Below are 18566 nucleotides of genomic sequence, written 5' to 3'. Positions count from 1 at the left end.
GCCAGGGCCAATAGTGGGAGTGGGTGGGTAGGGGAGCAGGGGCAGGGGGTGTATAGGGAACTTTCAGGATAGCATTTGAAATGTAAATAAAGAAAATAATAATAAAAAAGAAATGTTTTTCATATCCATTACTTCTTTTAAAACATTTAATCTTCATGTTTTATCAAAAAATAAACATATGCACTTAAAAAAAAGAAGACTCATTCATTACATTTCTTGACCTTCCAAATAAATAGCCAGACTACATGTGCAAGAAAAACTCATACATGTAAAAGCATATATTAAGACCTCACAGGAAAATCATATCTTTTCAAATGCTTAATATATATGAATCACCTCAAAAAAAAAAAAACTTGGTAAGATTGATCTGAGCCTCTGTACAAACATTAATCTGTCTTGGTGAACATCTTATTTTTCAAACAGGATCATTTCATTTTGTAAATTAGTCTGGCTTTTGTTTTGATGGCTCTTTCAATGGCTTGAATTTACATTCCCTTCTAGAGAATGTACAATCTCATGCACAAAGAAATTAAGAACTCATTTTATAATAATAGAAAAATAAGTGGGAATAAATGACATTATATATTGAAACATTGGGAGAGGGAATTCAATGAGTATTCTTTAGAAAACCCTTTTCCTGTTGTGATAAAGTTAAGATTTCCATATCCATCCATCTATCTATCTATCTATCTATCTATCTATCTATCTATCTATCTATCTATACATCCATCTATCTTTTGCTCTATCTCTCTACCTATATCTCTCTTACATACATGCACACACACGGCAACCACACTTGTTAAGCCTGGGAATAAAGGAACTGTATTGGAATGGTGGTGAATGGGGTAGCATACATGTCATCTTTCTCATACTTGTTTTTTCAGATGGAACCTCACTGAGCTGGTGGGTTGGAAGAACCAATGAAACATACACTTACTGGGGAGGTTCTCTTCCTGATCCTCAAAAGTGTACTTGTGGATTAGAAGGGAACTGCATTGATTCTCAATACCACTGCAACTGTGATGCTGACCAGAATGAATGGTGATTTCTACATGATTTCCCTGCACCAAAAATAAATAAATAGACAAATAAGTAAATAAATAAATAAATAAACGTAGCAGCATTTTGTGAATAATTATCACGTGAGCTGAAATAAAAATATAACTTTTGTTCAAACAAGTTTAAATATATTTGAATGAAATATGGTCAGACAGATCATTGTATATTTTCTCAATGAATATTTTGTTGTAGACCAAACATTTATTTGAAACAGTCAACCTGAAAAGCACATCATACAGAGAACACAAGCATTTATGGAGTGGCATTCTTTTCTTTTAAGGGAGGGGCCTGGGCAACCAAGAAGAGCCCAGGTTTGCTACAACCCTGGCTAGTATGCTCATCTCTCTGGACTAATAGCTAACACTTCCGTGTCAATAGCTACAGTTATATGGCAATAGGCCTGGGACTGGCATGAAAGGAAAATTTAGGACAGAAATGGAAAAAGTTACATCTTATTTCAGAAAAGAAGATTGAATACAATCATTCTGAAATTTTACCCCAACCTTTGGAAAATATGTTTGCAAATGAAGTTGTAAGAAGAGTGCTGGGGAGTTTCAGAAGGGTTTCGGGTGCTCTTGGATTTGAATTACTTACATACACTTAGTGATATATCTTAGAGATACGACCCAAGTCTAAGCACAAATTTTATTTGTATATACCTTATACACATGGCCTGAAGGTAATTTTAGGCAGTGGGTTTTTTTTTCTTTTATTGGATATTTTCTTTATTTACATTTCAAATGTTATCCTCTTTCCAGGTCTCTCCTCCAGAAACCCCCTATCCCATCTCCCCTCCTCCTACCTCTATGAGGATTCTCCCCCACCCACCCACCGACCCACTCCTGCCTTCCTGCCCTGGCATTCCCCTACACTGGGTCATTGAACCCCCACCGGACTGAGGGCCATTCTGCCCACTGATGTCCAACAAGGCTATCCTCTGCCACATACACGGCTGGAGCCATGGGTCCCTCCACGTGTACTCCTTGGTTGGTGGTCCAGTTCCCAGGAGCTCTGGGGATCTGGCCAGTTGACACTGTTGCTTCTCCACCCCATGGGACTGCAACCCCCTCTCAGCTTTAGAATGCACCTATGTATTAACTATCACAAGACATCAGGTGTGAAATTTTCCACTTTATGTATCATACCAGAATTCAATAATTTTCACATTTTAGAATACTTACCACTTGGATTTTCAAATTAGGCATGCTTCACAAGTAATATATACTTCAGAAAATAATTGGGAATAAGTAAAAAAAAATAGGGGTGAATGGGGAAATACTTCTATTGAAGAAGTTTTGAGGTCTTATTTTTAATAAAGAAATAACCTTCCATCATCATTAAATATTTTACACAATACAGAATATTCAATTCATCTATCTTTTTAAATTTTAAACTATAAGATTCCACAAGTGTTTTAGTTTTGCATATGAGAGTTAAGAATTTGATTTGGTGCTGGGAAGATGGCTCAGTGGTTAAGAACAAGTGTTACTCTTACGGAGATCCTAAAATTAAATCTAAGCACTAAAATGGTAGCTCACAATCATTGTAACTCCAGTTCCAGGGATCCAACATCGTCTTCTGACTTCCACAGGCACCAGGCACACATGTTGCACACAAACGTAGATACAGCCAAAACACTCACATACATATTGTACCACACCATGTGTTTGGTACCTGGCACAGCACCTGGTCAACAGGAGGTGAGTGCTGTCTGTCCACTGAGTGGACCCAGCAATCTGTGTATTACTTACAGAGGGATTGCATTTATTTTGTTTTCTAATCTGTCAGCTTAGTTTTACAAATTAAAAAAATTATAAGATGAACATACAATCACCACAAATGACATTTTTTTAGAAAAATCAATGATAAAATCTTGTAACATGTATAAATCTACAATATTAATTTTTGTAACTGTAGTTAACACTCATTTAAATATTATTCTGAGACTAATCTTGAAAGAGCAGTAATTGCTTCATTATCTCAAAAGATAATATTCTTTATAATATAATAATATCATAGGTAATTGTATCTTCATGTTAATTAGAATAATTTTAAGAGTTGGATTGTTGTTTCTTAGGACCAGTGACACAATAGTCCTGTCTCATAAGGAGCACCTGCCAGTCACTGAGATGGTGGTGACAGACACAGGCCGACCATACTCTGAAGCTGCTTATACACTGGGACCTTTGCTTTGCCAGGGAGACAGTAAGTGCACAATTCTGTTTTTACAATAACACATTCTGGTTATTAGGTAGACAAGTGTCTTTATTTTGGTGACAGAACTAGAGGCAATCTGAGGACCGGGGTAGGAAAGCATTGTTTGTCGTCTTTCTATTGTTGTGAGCAAATAATTCATATAATTAACTTTAAAAGAGAAAATGTTTCTCTCAGCACATGTTTTTGGAAGTTTCATCTGAAACTTCCCATTGTTTTTGCTCCCACCGGGAGTAACATGTAGTACAATAAAGATACTGAACCAATCTGGTGGCCAAGAAGCAGACAGAGAGGAAGGGGTCCACAATCCGCTTCAAGGGTGCATCCCCAGTGACATAGCTTTCTTTCACTGGCCACGCCTCCTACATGTTGCAGTAGCACCAAAGGCTGGCAACCAAGCCTTTGACGTTCAGGCTGTTGGGGAGCATCTCAGATCTAAAGCATACTAAGCTGAGGTGTGAAAGCTTTGTCAGCACTGGAGACCTGTACCCCACTTCACTATTGACTACTCTCAAAATAAAATCTGGGGGACCTGTTTTCAGATCTGGGATCACAAATTTTGGACTTTAGGTTCTAGAGAAAGAACTTAGTTGGTAAAGTATTTACCTTGAAACCATGAAGACCTCAGATCATTTCCCAGAACCCATATAAAAATCATATATGGCAGTACACAGTGCTTATACTCTTTATACTAGAGAGGCAGAAGCAAGAGAGATCACTGGGGCTTGGTGACCAACTAGCCTACTTGGAAAATTCCAGGCAATTGAGAGAGACCCTGTCTCCAAAATAGATGGCACCTAAGGAATGATATCCATAGCTATCCTCTGACCTCCATATGCATGCACACACGTGTTCACATATATCCTTATTCATTAGTACACCTGCCACACACATAAACATGCACACACATGTATTATTTGGGAGGCTTTGGTGAGTACTGTATTTTAGATTCGACACTAGGGATGCTCTACTAAGCTTCTAGTGAGTGAATTATCTTTATTTGACACTATTATTTAGTTGACTACTTTATTGTTCACTTATCGTTTTCTTCAAGAACAATCCTTCAGTGAATTATTTTCTAACTTTGTGACTGCTTGGGAAGTTTTCATTTATTACACATATACTCTGAATATAGAGTAGCTTGGGTAATATAAGATCATTGGGTTACTTTATTTTTCTCAGGCCTCTGTAATACTACTTCACCATTATGCGATAATGAGTGTTAGCATATTCTTTCATGCAGTAGGAGGCTTACCTATGGTTGCATTCCACAGCTAAGGTTTCCTTTATCTTCCTATGATGTAGTCATGATAGTCCTAGAACCCCTTCAAATCTGGGGGTTCTAGTCATTGCTTAGTAGGTGAACTTTCACCAAAAATCGTTTTAAAATGTTTGTTATCCATTAGCATTCAATTTATTTTTATTTACTTCTGTACTTCAATATTTGGAAGATATGAGAGAGAAGAGAGGGGGGATTCCTGAGCACTGCTGCATATTCTTGCTGAGTTTACCATATTGTACAGAACATACACTCCTATGCCCAGAGATTTCTGTAACTAGCTGAGAAGGCTCCTGCGTGAGTCAAGACTGAATACAGTGTGGACCCTGACTATGTATCTCCCAAAGAAGAGAAGACTGACCTGGGAGCTGCTTTCTACAAAATGTCTTGTGCGTTCTCCCAGAGATCCTCGTCTGAGATGTAAACCTAATGTGGGTAAAATATACACATAGATGTGCTCACATACACAGGTCACATCACTGTGAGACTTAGGGATTGGACAACCAGTGGTCATATCTGGATGCCTGTGTCACTTCCTGTGCTATAAAGAATAATGTCTTTTAACTCTATGGACATCCATGAAACTGGAATGCTACTGTTGTAAGATCTTTCTCCCTGAGAATCTCCCTGAGAATCTCTCCTTCTTATAAAGTCCCATAAAAAAACAAATTTTGATTCCTCTGATGCTGATCCTTGGAACCAATGAGTTTATTGGCATATATTTACAAAGTACAGGTGACCCTAAAGCTACTAAACTAAAAGAGTCTATACCCAATTTAGATAATGAATTTCCCATGGCCCCGTAGATTAAGATCCCCTTCAGATAACCTTCCCCAGCTTGTAAATCCAGTACCACCAGAGACCCTGAATCCATGAGCAATTAGGGAAAAATGCATACGATTGTAGGAAACAGTGGTTGGAATCTCAGGTGTGAGTCTAATGACTCTCTACATTTTCTTTTTCTAATGAGAGAATATCAATAGTCCATAGACCAGACTGTGATGGACTCTTGTAAGTAGGCACAACTGATCTTGGGTAGGTGATGGATGATTGGTGTAGAGGACTGAGCTATGCAACACATACTTCGATTTAAAAAAAAAAAAACTTTCATACAGAATACACTGTTCTCTGTAAAAAATTTTCTTAAAACAAAAACGATTTTAAATTAAATGTTGTGATCATCTTTAAGAATAATGATTTCAGAATGCTTTTTAATACATTCTTTAAATTTTTGGAGGGTCTTCTTTACCCTCCAAATTTTTCCTGTTTTCTCCAGTAGCTTTAAGCCCTGAGTCTCTCTCTCCACATTTAATGTTATTATCTAAGCTCTCTCTCAATATTAAGGATTTGATATCAGCCATGTTAAATCTATTCCTAGATGTTTACAATTTTTCTATTAAGGTAATCTCATTTGAATCTCTATTTTGCATTTTCCTTTAGAATCTCTTTTTTAGCTTCTTTTTTAATACCTTATTTTTGGTTATTTCACCAGCAGATGACTTTGATTGTTCTTGTACATAATTCAGGGATTTTACTTTTCTTGGACTGTGTGTTTTCAGAGAAGCATCTTGAAGTTGGTGTGCTGTAGAACATTTCCATTTCTTTCTCTCACCCACTCTACTTTAGATATCCTTCTCTTCCCTCTCCCCCCCTTCTTCTCTCCCTTCACAACGTGTACAAAAAGCATGCAGCACTATTCAGAAGTCCTGAGTTTCTTCTGAGAATCAAGACAAACTCTTAACTGTGAGCACCCATAAAATATAAAAACAGAATCTTTTCATATACTTTATTTACTGTTATTGCTCTGTGTGTGTGTGTGTGTGTGTGTGTGTGTGTGTGTGTGTGTGTGTGTGTTTATGATGCTTAAGAAGGCATACAAGTATCATGTGCTTGTGTGGAGGTCAGAGGACAAGATTTTGGAATTGGCTCTTCTCCATCTTTACATGCATTCTGGGTTTCAGATCATGACATTTCCTAGGTAAGTACCTATACCCTCTGAACCATCTCTCTGTGAGCCATTCACACAGAGTCTAAATCCTCAATATAGTCATTGTTTGTATGTTGGCAATATAACACTATGACATGAAGGTCCAGAACTCCAACTAAAAGCTTGTTTCTATTAACTAATATTAACTGCTCTAGCAATAAGCATGCTTAATGATTTTTGCATTTTATCCTTTTCTTTTGTTTTTAAACCAGAGTCATTTTGGAACTCAGCTTCCTTCAACACTGAGGCTTCTTACCTTCATTTCCCAACCTTCCATGGAGAGCTCACTGCTGATGTGCACTTCCTTTTTAAGACCACCATTTCCTCTGGTGTATTCATGGAGAATCTGGGAATCACTGACTTCATCAGAATAGAGTTGCGTGGTAAGATCCTGACCCTAGTCTTGAGATTCTCATTATTTAGCAATGAAAGCTAACAGCAAAATTTCAAAGTATTAGCATTCTTACCACGTTTGAACTCTAAATTGCATATTAGAGTTCATATTGAACTCTATAATTAATTCTGTGATTTTTCAGTTAATCATATCTTAAGAAAAAGATCAAACTATATAGCAAGAAGCATGTAATAAACCATAAAGCATGCAATAAATAATAAACTGTAATGTTATGCTTTACTTGATTATATCTGAGTACATTTAGAAGTTCAAATCAAATTCATCAAGTCACTTACTAAATTACAAAATATTTAATAGGATATTCTCATTCATCCAAAGCTTAATTTATAACTGCCAAATATTTTATTTAGTGTTTTAAAAATTAAATGAGGCTTTCAAATATTTTAAAATAAAACTATGGATACATGTAAAACAAATTCTATTTGTTATTCTAGTCGTGGGCACATACCTTTATTTAGGACTAAGTAAGACCAAGCTAGAATTTTGCATAAATGACTAGTAAACTAAAAAAAAAAAAGATAAAATTAGATTTACTTTGTTTTGTTTTGCATTGAGATACAAATTTATTTTGCCCGTTCTCCAACTCAGAGTCAGATTTTTTTTCTGCATGGGTGTCATTGTCTCTATATATAATGAACATATGTGTCATGTTTTACTTTTTAATGTCTATTTTAGACTAAGTGTATTCACTATGAATTAACTTGAAAAATATGGATATATAATGTCTCTAGCTCCCACTGAAGTGACCTTTTCTTTTGATGTTGGGAATGGACCTTGTGAGCTCACTATACAGTCACCGACTCCCTTTAATGACAACCGGTGGCATCATGTTAGAGCAGAAAGGAATGTTAAGGGAGCATCTCTTCAGGTAGACCAACTCCCTCAAAAGACACAATCCACTCCTGCTGATGGACACATTCGACTACAGCTCAACAGTCAACTTTTCATTGGTGAGTGCTATTATCAATCAATGGGTGTGTGTTATATATGTATATGTTATATATGTATATGTTTATGCAGTGTATAATGTATATGTTGAAGCCAAAGGTCAATGTCATGTGTCTTACTTAGATTCTCTCTACTTCATTCTTTGAAACAGGGGATCTCACTGAACCTACACCATACCGATTTGGCAAAGCTAGCAGAAAAATAGGAACCAGGGAACTGCCTGTTTCCATTCCCTAGTGTTGGGATTACAAATGCATACTGTCACGCTTAGCTTTTTTTTTAAATGTGGATGCTAGGAATATAAATTCATGTCCTAATGCTTGTGCAACAAGTGCTTTACCAACTGAGTCATCTCCCCCACCCTAAAGTGCTTCTAATAAAAACTAATAATAACTACTATGATTGGTACTATTTACTAATGATGCAATAGGTTCCAGGAACATATGCTATTGCTTCTAATTTGACATCACATTCTGTAGGTATTGTCAGCTGCTTACAGATAAGATAATGAACCCTCCAAAATGTAGAATGTAGCCCCAAGCTATTTGGTATCCAAGTCTGAACAGCTCATATACAGATGCTTGCACTGTATCTGGTCCACTTATTAACCTGCTTAATCTGAAAATTACCAATAATTAGTGTGCCAATTTACTCATTGTCCTCTTCAGTGCAATTAGAAAACTTGTCATAATTGTACCAGAAATCACCCATTTTAAAACATATACCCACAAAATCATCCAACTAATAAATGGATTGAACAGACAGTTCTCAATGAAGGAATATTAATGGCTGAAAAATAATTTGAAGAAAGTTTGTTCATTATCTTTATCAATCAGGAATATACAAACTGAAACTGCCATGTGAATCCATCTTACCCTGCTCAGAATGGCTATCAACAAGAAAACAAACCACAGTAAACGCTGATGATGTGGGGACAAAAAGAGTGACTCTGCTCACTGCTTACGGGAATACGAATTTGGGCAACTACTACATAACAATAGAAAGGTTCCTCAAAAAAGTCTAAAAATAGAATTATGATACAATTCATCTCTACACTCTAAGTCGTATACTGCAGAAGTAGCTATACATAGATGTTTGTTGCTACACAGTACACAATATCCAGGCAAGGTGCCCATCAGTGGATTAATAAATAAATAAAATGTGGTACATATACACAAGGGATTCTATTTCATTAAAAAGAATTAAATAATTTTAATTATAGAAAAATGGGTAGAACTGAAGGGTATCATGCTGACTAAGCCAGACTTGGACAACTGTGGTGGTTTGAATAGTTATGGTCCCCAAATACTCATGTGTTTGAATGCTTGGTCCCTGGAGAATCACACTATTGAGAGGAGTTGCCTTACTGAAGGAAGTGTGATGCTGTGAGGGTGGGCTTTGAGGTCTCCTATCCTCCAGCTCTGCCCAGTGTGAAATCCAGTCTCATTTTTTGCCTATGGGATCAAGATGTAGAACACTCAGCTCCTCTAGCACCAGTCTGCCTGCATGCTGCCATACATCTAACCATGATGACAATGGACTAAACCTCTGAAACTTTAAGACAGCTCCAAATTAAATATTTTCCTTTGTAAGAGTTGCAGTGGTCATATTGTCTCTTTACAGCAATAAAACCGAAACTAAGACAGAGGTTGGTACCAGAAACTGGGACAGGCATAACCATGGTTTTGCTTGGAGGAATGTGGACTTTGGAAATTTGGAGTAGAAAGGAGTAGAATGCTTTAAGTGGGGTTAATGGGCCATCCTAAGTAGGAACATGGAAGACAGTGGTGCTGAGGGTAATTTGAACTGTGGGGCCTCACTCAAGAGGTTTAAGAGGAAAATAATTTTTAGTATGTTGCCTAGAGATTGTTCTTGTGATATTTTGGTAAAGAATGTGGTTGGTTTAGCCCTTATATTAAGAGTACCTGAGGCAAAGGTGAAGAGATTCAGATTAATTGCATTGGCAAAGGAAATCTCAAAACAACCTAGTCTGTGATTCACCCTTATGTTTTGATGAAACATAGCAATCTGAGAAAGAAAAAATGCAAAATGTATGGTCCAAGGATTAAAGGGTCACCAGGAAGTGGAATGGGGCTAAATCCTGTGTTCAAGGGGATTAAATAGAATTAAAGGAATGGTGACCTCCCATCCAGCTAAGCTTCCATCTCATTTTTAAAAAAATTAAAGGAAAACTTATATTCAGGCATGGTAGTACACACCTTTAATTCCAGCACTCAGAAGACAGGTATCAAGATATCTAAGTTCAAGGTCAGTCTACAGAACAAGTTTCAAGACAGTCAAAATTAGACAGTAAAAGAAATAATCAAAAACAGAAACCTAGTGAAGTTGTAATTGAAAAATGGGGCCATGTTCCCGCCCCAGCAAGCAGCAGAATTTTGCAGCTTTGACCATATGGTTCTGGATTTAGAAGCAAGGATGGAATTTCCCTCTATGACTAAGGAAAGATATTGAGGCTAGGTGTGTTGCAAGAGCATTCCTGCATGAAGGACCAGTGGAGTCATTTGTAAAGCTGTGAAAGGCTATTGTGTGAAGCTGTAAAAGTGAATCCTGGGTTGCCTTGTGGTTAGAGATGCCAGAGTCCTGGGATATCTGCTGAGGAAAGCTGCTGACAGGAAGTGGAACCAGCCCATGGGAAAGAAGTGTATTGCAGCCAACAAAGCTGAAAGGGGGAGTTGGAGAACTGAAGAGCACTTCGATATCAGACATGAAGTTGCAAAATTTGAAGTTTGCCCAGCTGGTTTTCTGTCTTGCTTTGACCCAATATTTCCTTACTATGCTTCCGTCTCTATGTATTGGAATGGTAATGTATATCCCATGCCCTTATATGTTGGAAGAATGTGATCTGGTTTTTAAGTAGTAGTAGTAGTAGTACTTTATAGGATTAAGAGATATGTTAAGAGATTGCATAAATCTCAGATAAGACTTTGAACTTTGGACATTTAAACAAGTTTGAGACTGGTATAGACTATAGGGACTTTTGAAGTTGGACTGAATGCATTTTTCTATTGTGTTATGGATACAAGCCTACAGGGCCAGGGAGTGGAATATGGTAGTTTAAACACTCACATGTTTGAATGTTTGGTCTATTGGGAGTGCTACTATTAGAAAGTGTGGCCTTGTGGGAGGAGGTACATCACTGTGGGGACAGGGCAGGCTTTGAGGTCTGTTCTCAAGCTCTGTCCAGTGTGGAATTCAGTCTCCTTCTGCTATCTATGGATCCAGATATAGAACTCTTGGCTCCTCCAGCATCAAGTCTGCCTGCATTCTGCCATGCTTCCTATCATGACCAAACCTCTGAAACTGGAAGCCAGCCCATAAATTAAATGTTTTCTTTTATAACAGTTGTGGTCTTGTTGTCACCTCACAGCAATAAAACCTAAATTAAGACAAAAATTATCTCATACTTTCTTTCCTATGTGGAAGCTAGACATTGTGGAAGCCTTTCAGGATCCTGGTCTTGCATCCTCTGTCTCTGTTCACCGTCATCGACTACTATGTCTTGTGCTTATTATTTGTAACTGGGTCTTATTTCTTTATTCTTATAGTTCATATGTTTAAAGATCAGAGTTGTGGATAGTGTAAGCTTTTCTTTAGTTTGTTTATTTATTACTTTAATGTTATTTTTCTCAAAAAACTGTATTTTGCTTATTTATTATTTCAATGTTATTTTTCTTCAGTTTGCTTGTTTATTACTTTAATGTTATTTTTCTTATAAGGGAAACTATATTTTGCTATGTTGCTTTTCAGACCACTCGAGTCTCAGAAACCAAGCAATAAGCTCTTGCTTATTTATGCATTTTACAACTAATAAAGACACAATCTAATTAGAAGCATGATTAAGTCATAAATAACTACACATACTGCTTTACAGAAATTATATAAAATTTCTAGGTACTAATTGCTAATGATGAATTCAAGCATGTGTGTATGTATGTGTGCTTGCACTCATAAGGAATGTTAATATACAATGAATCCATAAGACATAGCTTTAAGTATTACTGGTTCTTAAGTTAAGATGAGATTACCCTTCTTCAGAGGACTTGAAACCATCAAACTACCTGATGGAAGGAATATACCAACAAAGTGTGTGTGTTAGATCTCCATTACTGAAACAAATACCTTAGCTAATCACCTTATAGAGATAAGAGATTCAGGGTCAGGAGGATGGCTCAAGAGGTAAAGGCACTTGCTACCACTTTTAATGATCTGATTTCTAACCCCGGAACACACATAGTAGGAGAGAACTGAGACCTACACATTATCCTTTGAACTCTAAATGTGCACCACAGTTCATGCCACACCAACCTATTCATCATTCATACACACACACACACACACACATACATATATATATATATATATATATATATATATATATATATATATATATATATACACATACATACATGATGTAGTAAACAAAATTTTAAAAGGAGTCCCTTCTAGACTCAGAGCTTTGAATTTCAGTCCACAAATAGACAGACCCATTGTGTTAGGGTTTTTGAGGCCTTTAGTTTTGCCCAACATGGTGGGAGCAAGAGGACAAGGAAATTTCTCCCCAAGTCAGGGGCCCACAATCTCATTTGATGCCATGCCTACAATAACTTAAAAAGTTCCTACCAGGCTTCACCTCTTAAGGTTAATATCACCCACCCCCAGCTGTGCCAAGTTGGAGGCTGAGTGTGTTAGCACATAGGGAATTGTAGGATCCAGTGGAGGAATTGCTGGCTTCATGAGCACAGGCCCCTGCCATAAACCAACTGTATCAGACTCTCTGTAAGGGAGCTCTGGAATCCGCATCTCACAGAATAATACAACACTAAAACATCACATATAATGAATGATGTTAGCCCTGACAGTATTGGAAGCTTCTCTAAGTACATTTTTGGCATTCATGTTTGATATGATAAACCATCTGTTTATGTTGTGTTTAGTTTATGTTTAACATTGCATCTTTGGAGACAGGTATGTGTGAAGGACAGCTGGATAAGTCAGTACCATTTCCTCCAGTTTTCCTAGCTTTGATTCTCAGTCTCTTCCTCTGCTTTCACCCAAGTGAGAAATTAGCAGAATACATTTACATTATTGTGAAGATTTTGAAATGTCACATATAACAATAATAATGTGTATCACTGTTCATAATCATAATTGAAATGATGCTTCTGTGGTTTGTATTTTGTGAAACTAAAGGATATTTCATAATGAATGTTCACCAATGTCAATATTTTTATAAACTGAATAATGTTTTATTCAGTGTCATGTAAGGTTTCCTGATATGCAATGAATGCATATGTTTTCTATGACAACAGTGCTTCTGACAGATTTCAATTTTTTTCTTGCCTAACTCCATAAGATATGAGTTTACATGGACAGAAAATCCTAAATAAAATACCAAGGAACACATTTGTATTTGCAGTGCTTCCCTTGTAGGGGGGACGGCCAGCAGGCAGAAGGGCTTCCTGGGATGTATCCGGTCCCTTCAGGTGAATGGAATGGCACTAGACCTGGAGGAAAGGGCTGTAATGACACCAGGAGTGGAGCCAGGATGCTCGGGTCACTGCAGCAGCTATGGACACCTGTGTCGCAATGGAGGAAAGTGTCAAGAGAAACACAGAGGGATTGCTTGTGACTGTGCCTTCTCTGCCTACGATGGGCCACTGTGCTCACATGGTATGTCCAAGAAATAAATCATGGAGAAGATGGGGGACTCCTCTGGTATTAGTCCTTAGAAAGACAGCATAAGGTGATGTCGTTGTTTGACTATGAATATCTTTAGAAAGCTAAGGCTGTTCCGTAGATCAGCCTTCTCTGGGTTTATTATTTGGATGCCCTTAGTTCTACTCCTGTCTTTTGCTCAGTGTTGATGTTCTCAGAATGATCTAGTTTCCAGAATTCTGTCCTCAAATTCTCTGGCTTTCAGATCATCTAAGCATCATTGTCACCTATCACTAAACTCGAAGCGATATAAAGGAATTTTTAAAAATTACTTAGTTTTAATTATATGTATATGTTTGTGTCTGTGCACATGAGTACAGTGCTTGTAAAGGCCAGAAGGTACATTTAATTAAATATGACATGACCTTAATAAGACTACTCAAACATTGGTTGTTAGGTGTTTTAAATGTCCTTAAGGAGCAATTTGGGATATAACATATTCCCTGCTAATTCTGATCATTCTAAATAAAGGGACCGGCTTGAGTCTAGAGTATACCACTTTACTAAATTCTTTGATATGCTTAAAATTATTAAAACTTTAGTGGAACTCCCTAGAATATTGATTCATTAAGATCAAATTCACTGTTTTACACATATTTGGTATATGTTTAACAGCATAACGAACTTTATTTGCTATAAAAATTATGTAACTTTCAGAGGAATTTTGAGAATTAGTTATCCCTAGATTGAAAGGTTTTGGAAAGGACCTTTAAAAAGACTTCAGTTCATCTACTTGAATACATTACAGAATAAAATCTGTCTGTGATGGCCATTCTAATGTTACTTCATAACCTAAAATTACACTCGACATAGACATTGTGTTGTGAGTAAATAAGAAATGGCTCTCTGGTAAATAAAGAATATTTCATACCTAAATTCTCCTTTTTAATATTTTTTGATTTATAAATGATAATAATTACTCTGATTTTAGACATGTTTTCTAACCCAGGCCAACCTCAAATTGCCTGTGGAACCAAGGAAGGCCTGAGTTTTTCATCATTATGTCTCTACTTTCTAAGTTCTGGGGATTGAACTGAGGATCTCACACATCCTAATCAAGCTCTCTATCAACAGAGATATATTCCTATCCCAAATATTCATTTTAACATTTTTATTTTATTATACTTTACTTATCTATTCTGTGATGCTATGGTTTGAAGCCAGGGCTTTACCAATGCCAGCCAAGTACTCCACAACTGAGCTACATTTCAAGACCTTAAATTTCATGATCTAAACTAATAATATGGATAATGATTCTCTTGTGTTTTATGAAAATAGGAATAAAATTTCAAGATAAAGATCATCTCTCAATATCTTCATTTTATTAAGCGTGTGTGTGTGTGTGTTTGTGTGTGTGTGTGTGTGTGTGTGTGTGCCTGCACATGTACATATGCATGTATATGTGGATATTTCTGTATTAAATATATCTTTGGAAGTAATATGACACAAAATTAGATTGTCAACCTTTGGTGGTTTGAAATAAAAATGTCCTCCATAGGCTTATGCATTTGAACACTTGGTCCACAGTTGGTGATGCTCTTTTTAGGACATGGAGTATTTCTGAAAAAAGTATGTCACTGAGGGTGAGCTTTGAGAACCTATATCCCGGGCTGGTGAGATGGCTCAGTGGTTAAGAGCACTGGCTGCTTTTCTGAAGGTCCTGAGTTCAAATCCCAGCAACTACATGGTGGCTCACAACCATCCCTAACGAGATCTAATGCCCTCTTCTGGTGTGTCTGAAGACAACTACAGTGTATTTACATATAATAAATAAATAAATCTTTAAGAGAGAGAGAGAGAGAGAGAGAGAGAGAGAGAGAGAGAGAGAGAGAGAGAGAGAGAACCTATATCCCTAGCTGAGTTCCAGCTTTCTCTCTCTCTTTTCTAAGTGTGGAAATGAGATATGATCTCTCAGCTCCCTGCTCCTGTCATCATGGCTTCCCTGCCATGACATCTAGCCCTCTGCAACTACAATCAAAAACAAAATCTTTCTTAACTTACCTTCAGTCTTGGTATTTTATCACAGCAATAACAACAAAAAAGTAGCTAACACATATCCTTTATAAAATATTTTAGGAGAAACTGAGAATCACTTTGTCTTTTCTCTCATCACAAATGCAGAGATCACCTAAGATAAGAGTTTGTTTTCTTGTTAACACTGAATAGTAAATTTGAGAAATCTTTGTCACAGAAAAAATTTCCTAGGACTTAAGTTACAATGATGGACTAGAAGTTTGCTTCCATGTGACCAGGTAAAGAAAAAGAGTCAAAGTAAGAAAACAAATAAGCTCTATTCCAAAGAGGAAAAGGGACAGATGATTTGGGGAATTTATAAAGGTGGTAATAGGACAGCTGAAAGTGTGAAGGAAAGAAAGGTGACATTGTGTAAAGAAGCAAACCAAAAACAACAGCAGCAGGGTTCCCTAGCAGGGAGGAAGCAGAAGCCTTATCCAAAGGTCAGCCAGGCAACCTGGGGAGAAGGTCTGGCAGAGCTCTATAGAAAATCCCAGGGCATTCCCAAAAGCCTCAAATGCAAGGCTGATTTTGCTAAGACCATGATTACTACGGTGTATGGTCAGCAGCAGAGTAGAATCCCTTTTTGTAGCTCTACATGATTGTAAAAGCATCTTTTGGAGCCAACTTGGGAGAGACAGGGGCCTGAAAACAAGAATCACAAGTCAAGGATTTTAAATTTAACCTTCCTCACCCCAGATGAGATACAGGCCTGCAAAGCAGTGGTAGTGAGCAAGAGGTCTGGACACTGACAATCTAAAAGAGCACATGACAGGGGATTGGCCCAGGGGATGAGGAGACAGCAAAAGGTGGCCCAGCTCCCAGTAGCAAAGTCAGTTCTATAACACTAGCATTCATTTACTTTGCTACCAAAATCAAATAGGGACATTATAAAACAAAGTAGAACAGTTTTCTTAATGAATATAAAAGCAAAACCTCCTAACAAAATTCTTGCAAAATGAACCCAAGAGCACACTCAGAATATCATGACCATGCTGGCTTCATCCTGGAGTTGCCAGGGTGACCCAAAGTTTCTGATACTTGTCCATTCTAGACTTTTGACATATCAAGAATTGTTACTTTTTCAGACTTCACTTCCTTAACGTTTGAAAATCAAGAAAATCAAACCAGGAAGACATTTTATTTAGTTAAAAAAAAACTTTAGGGAAAGTAGCAACTTTATCCATCAGAATATTTACAGATTGGAGTCATTCTTTAAATATATGTCATTTGGCATTTGTGCTGCTTCCATTGTGTTAACATAACAAACATGTTTTTCATTCTAGAGATTTCTGCATATTTTGAAACGGGTTCCTCAGTGACCTATAATTTTCAAGAATATTCCCCCCTAAGTGCAAACACCAGCTACCTGGCTTCTTCATTGCATGGGGATGTCATTCTGTCCAGAGAAACCATCACACTGAGCTTCCGAACCACACAGACACCATGCTTATTGCTCTATGTGACCTCTTTCTATGAGGAATACCTCTCCGTCATCCTGGCCAACAATGGTGAGTATCTTTTGAATACACTGAAATAAGCACAGAAGCAAGAATGAACCAAAGAAAATAATAACAAACAATCAAAACATTAAATTAGAAAAATAGAGTTGCAAGCTCTATTCAACAACGAAAAAGTTGCATGGCTTCCACTTTAGTATTTCAGGGCTATCCACAGTGGATGTATAGACGCTAGTGTTACTATCTAGGGGGACTTAGATCTGGTCCATTTTCCCCAGGAAACCAATCATAGCCCAAGCAAGCACATATGTTTTAATGAAAGCAGGAGCAGACACACAGTAAAGCTCGCAAAGTCAGACTCTCCACAAATGAAGAAAGTCAATTTCATATGACAAAGCCAAACTTTTATATTTTTGAGAAGGTAATAAATTACCCTTTTCTTCAGAATTGGGTATTTTGGACTATTACAGAAGAATGGATAATCCAGAAAAGGAAAGAAAGCTGATTGGATGAGCCCTCTTGTGGGAGATTTAAAAATTTCACTAATCAGTTCCCCCCACTTGCCAAGTCTTTGTGTTTACAGAGGAAGAAAAGCAGGAAATCAGACATCTTAGATGCTTAAGTGAAAAGTACATTAGTCTACCTTCTTTTCACTGTCTGTCTGCCAAGTCTCTCGTTACCACTTTAAAATCAAACTAAGATGCTTTTATAGTTGTATAGATTAGATTTGGTATGAAGTACTTGTTGAAAAGAGCTCTAATACCACATGATCTGAGTTTGTTTTGAAGTTCATTCTGAAAAAAGATATTGGATACTGGGCTTTATCTTCAGCTTATTCTAGGTTAATTAAATGATCATTAATGTAGGTGATATAATAAAACTAAATAAAAGTTAATTCCTATAAAAACCAATGAGAACAATTGTTCTTTATCTCATTAGTGATGGAGAAGCAAATTGACATTCTTCTACCAGTGGCAATTGGGGCAGTCCAAGTTTTCACAATTGGGTGATAAACAAAAGTGTAAGTCTGTTAGGTCTAAAATATTTAATTTCTATAAAACCAAGGACTTATGAAGCTGTAGGATGTGTACAGTTAGGGTGAGCCTATGTAGTACGGACATATCTGTCTTATAACAAAATCCCTTTTCTGTAGTTTAGTCATTTAAAAGACCTTTAGAAAAAGTTTGGTTCTTAGATGAGTTTTAAATGAAATAAATTTATTAAAGTCATTGTAATAACTATTGTAACCAAACATAAATATAGTATAGCACATATTTTTATAATTTCCACAATCAAACATCATTGTCATGATTTAGATTGAGTTCTGGATTTTCATATATGTTATTTAAACCCTCTGTTTGTGAGGCTATGCCAGTGCCTGGTAAACACCGAAATGGATGCTCACAGCCAGCTACTGGATGGAACACAGGGTCCCCAATGGAGGAACTAGAGAAA

The 18566-nt window shown here is 36.9% G+C and overlaps 1 protein-coding gene across 1 annotated transcript in view; it reads left to right on the top strand.

The window, feature by feature from the left end:
- Positions 1–18566, top strand: part of LOC110333709 (contactin-associated protein-like 3) — a 140292-nt gene that overhangs the window by 112684 nt on the left and 9042 nt on the right. The window contains 6 exon segments of the mRNA XM_021215387.1: positions 885–1041; positions 3137–3264; positions 6752–6922; positions 7686–7904; positions 13354–13593; positions 16938–17162. Coding sequence (XP_021071046.1) covers positions 885–1041; positions 3137–3264; positions 6752–6922; positions 7686–7904; positions 13354–13593; positions 16938–17162 — 1140 coding nt within the window.

This window comes from Mus pahari, chromosome 16 (assembly GCF_900095145.1).
Source record: "Mus pahari chromosome 16, PAHARI_EIJ_v1.1, whole genome shotgun sequence".
NCBI lineage: Eukaryota > Metazoa > Chordata > Mammalia > Rodentia > Muridae > Mus > Mus pahari.
This window is presented reverse-complemented; position numbering and strand designations above follow the sequence as displayed.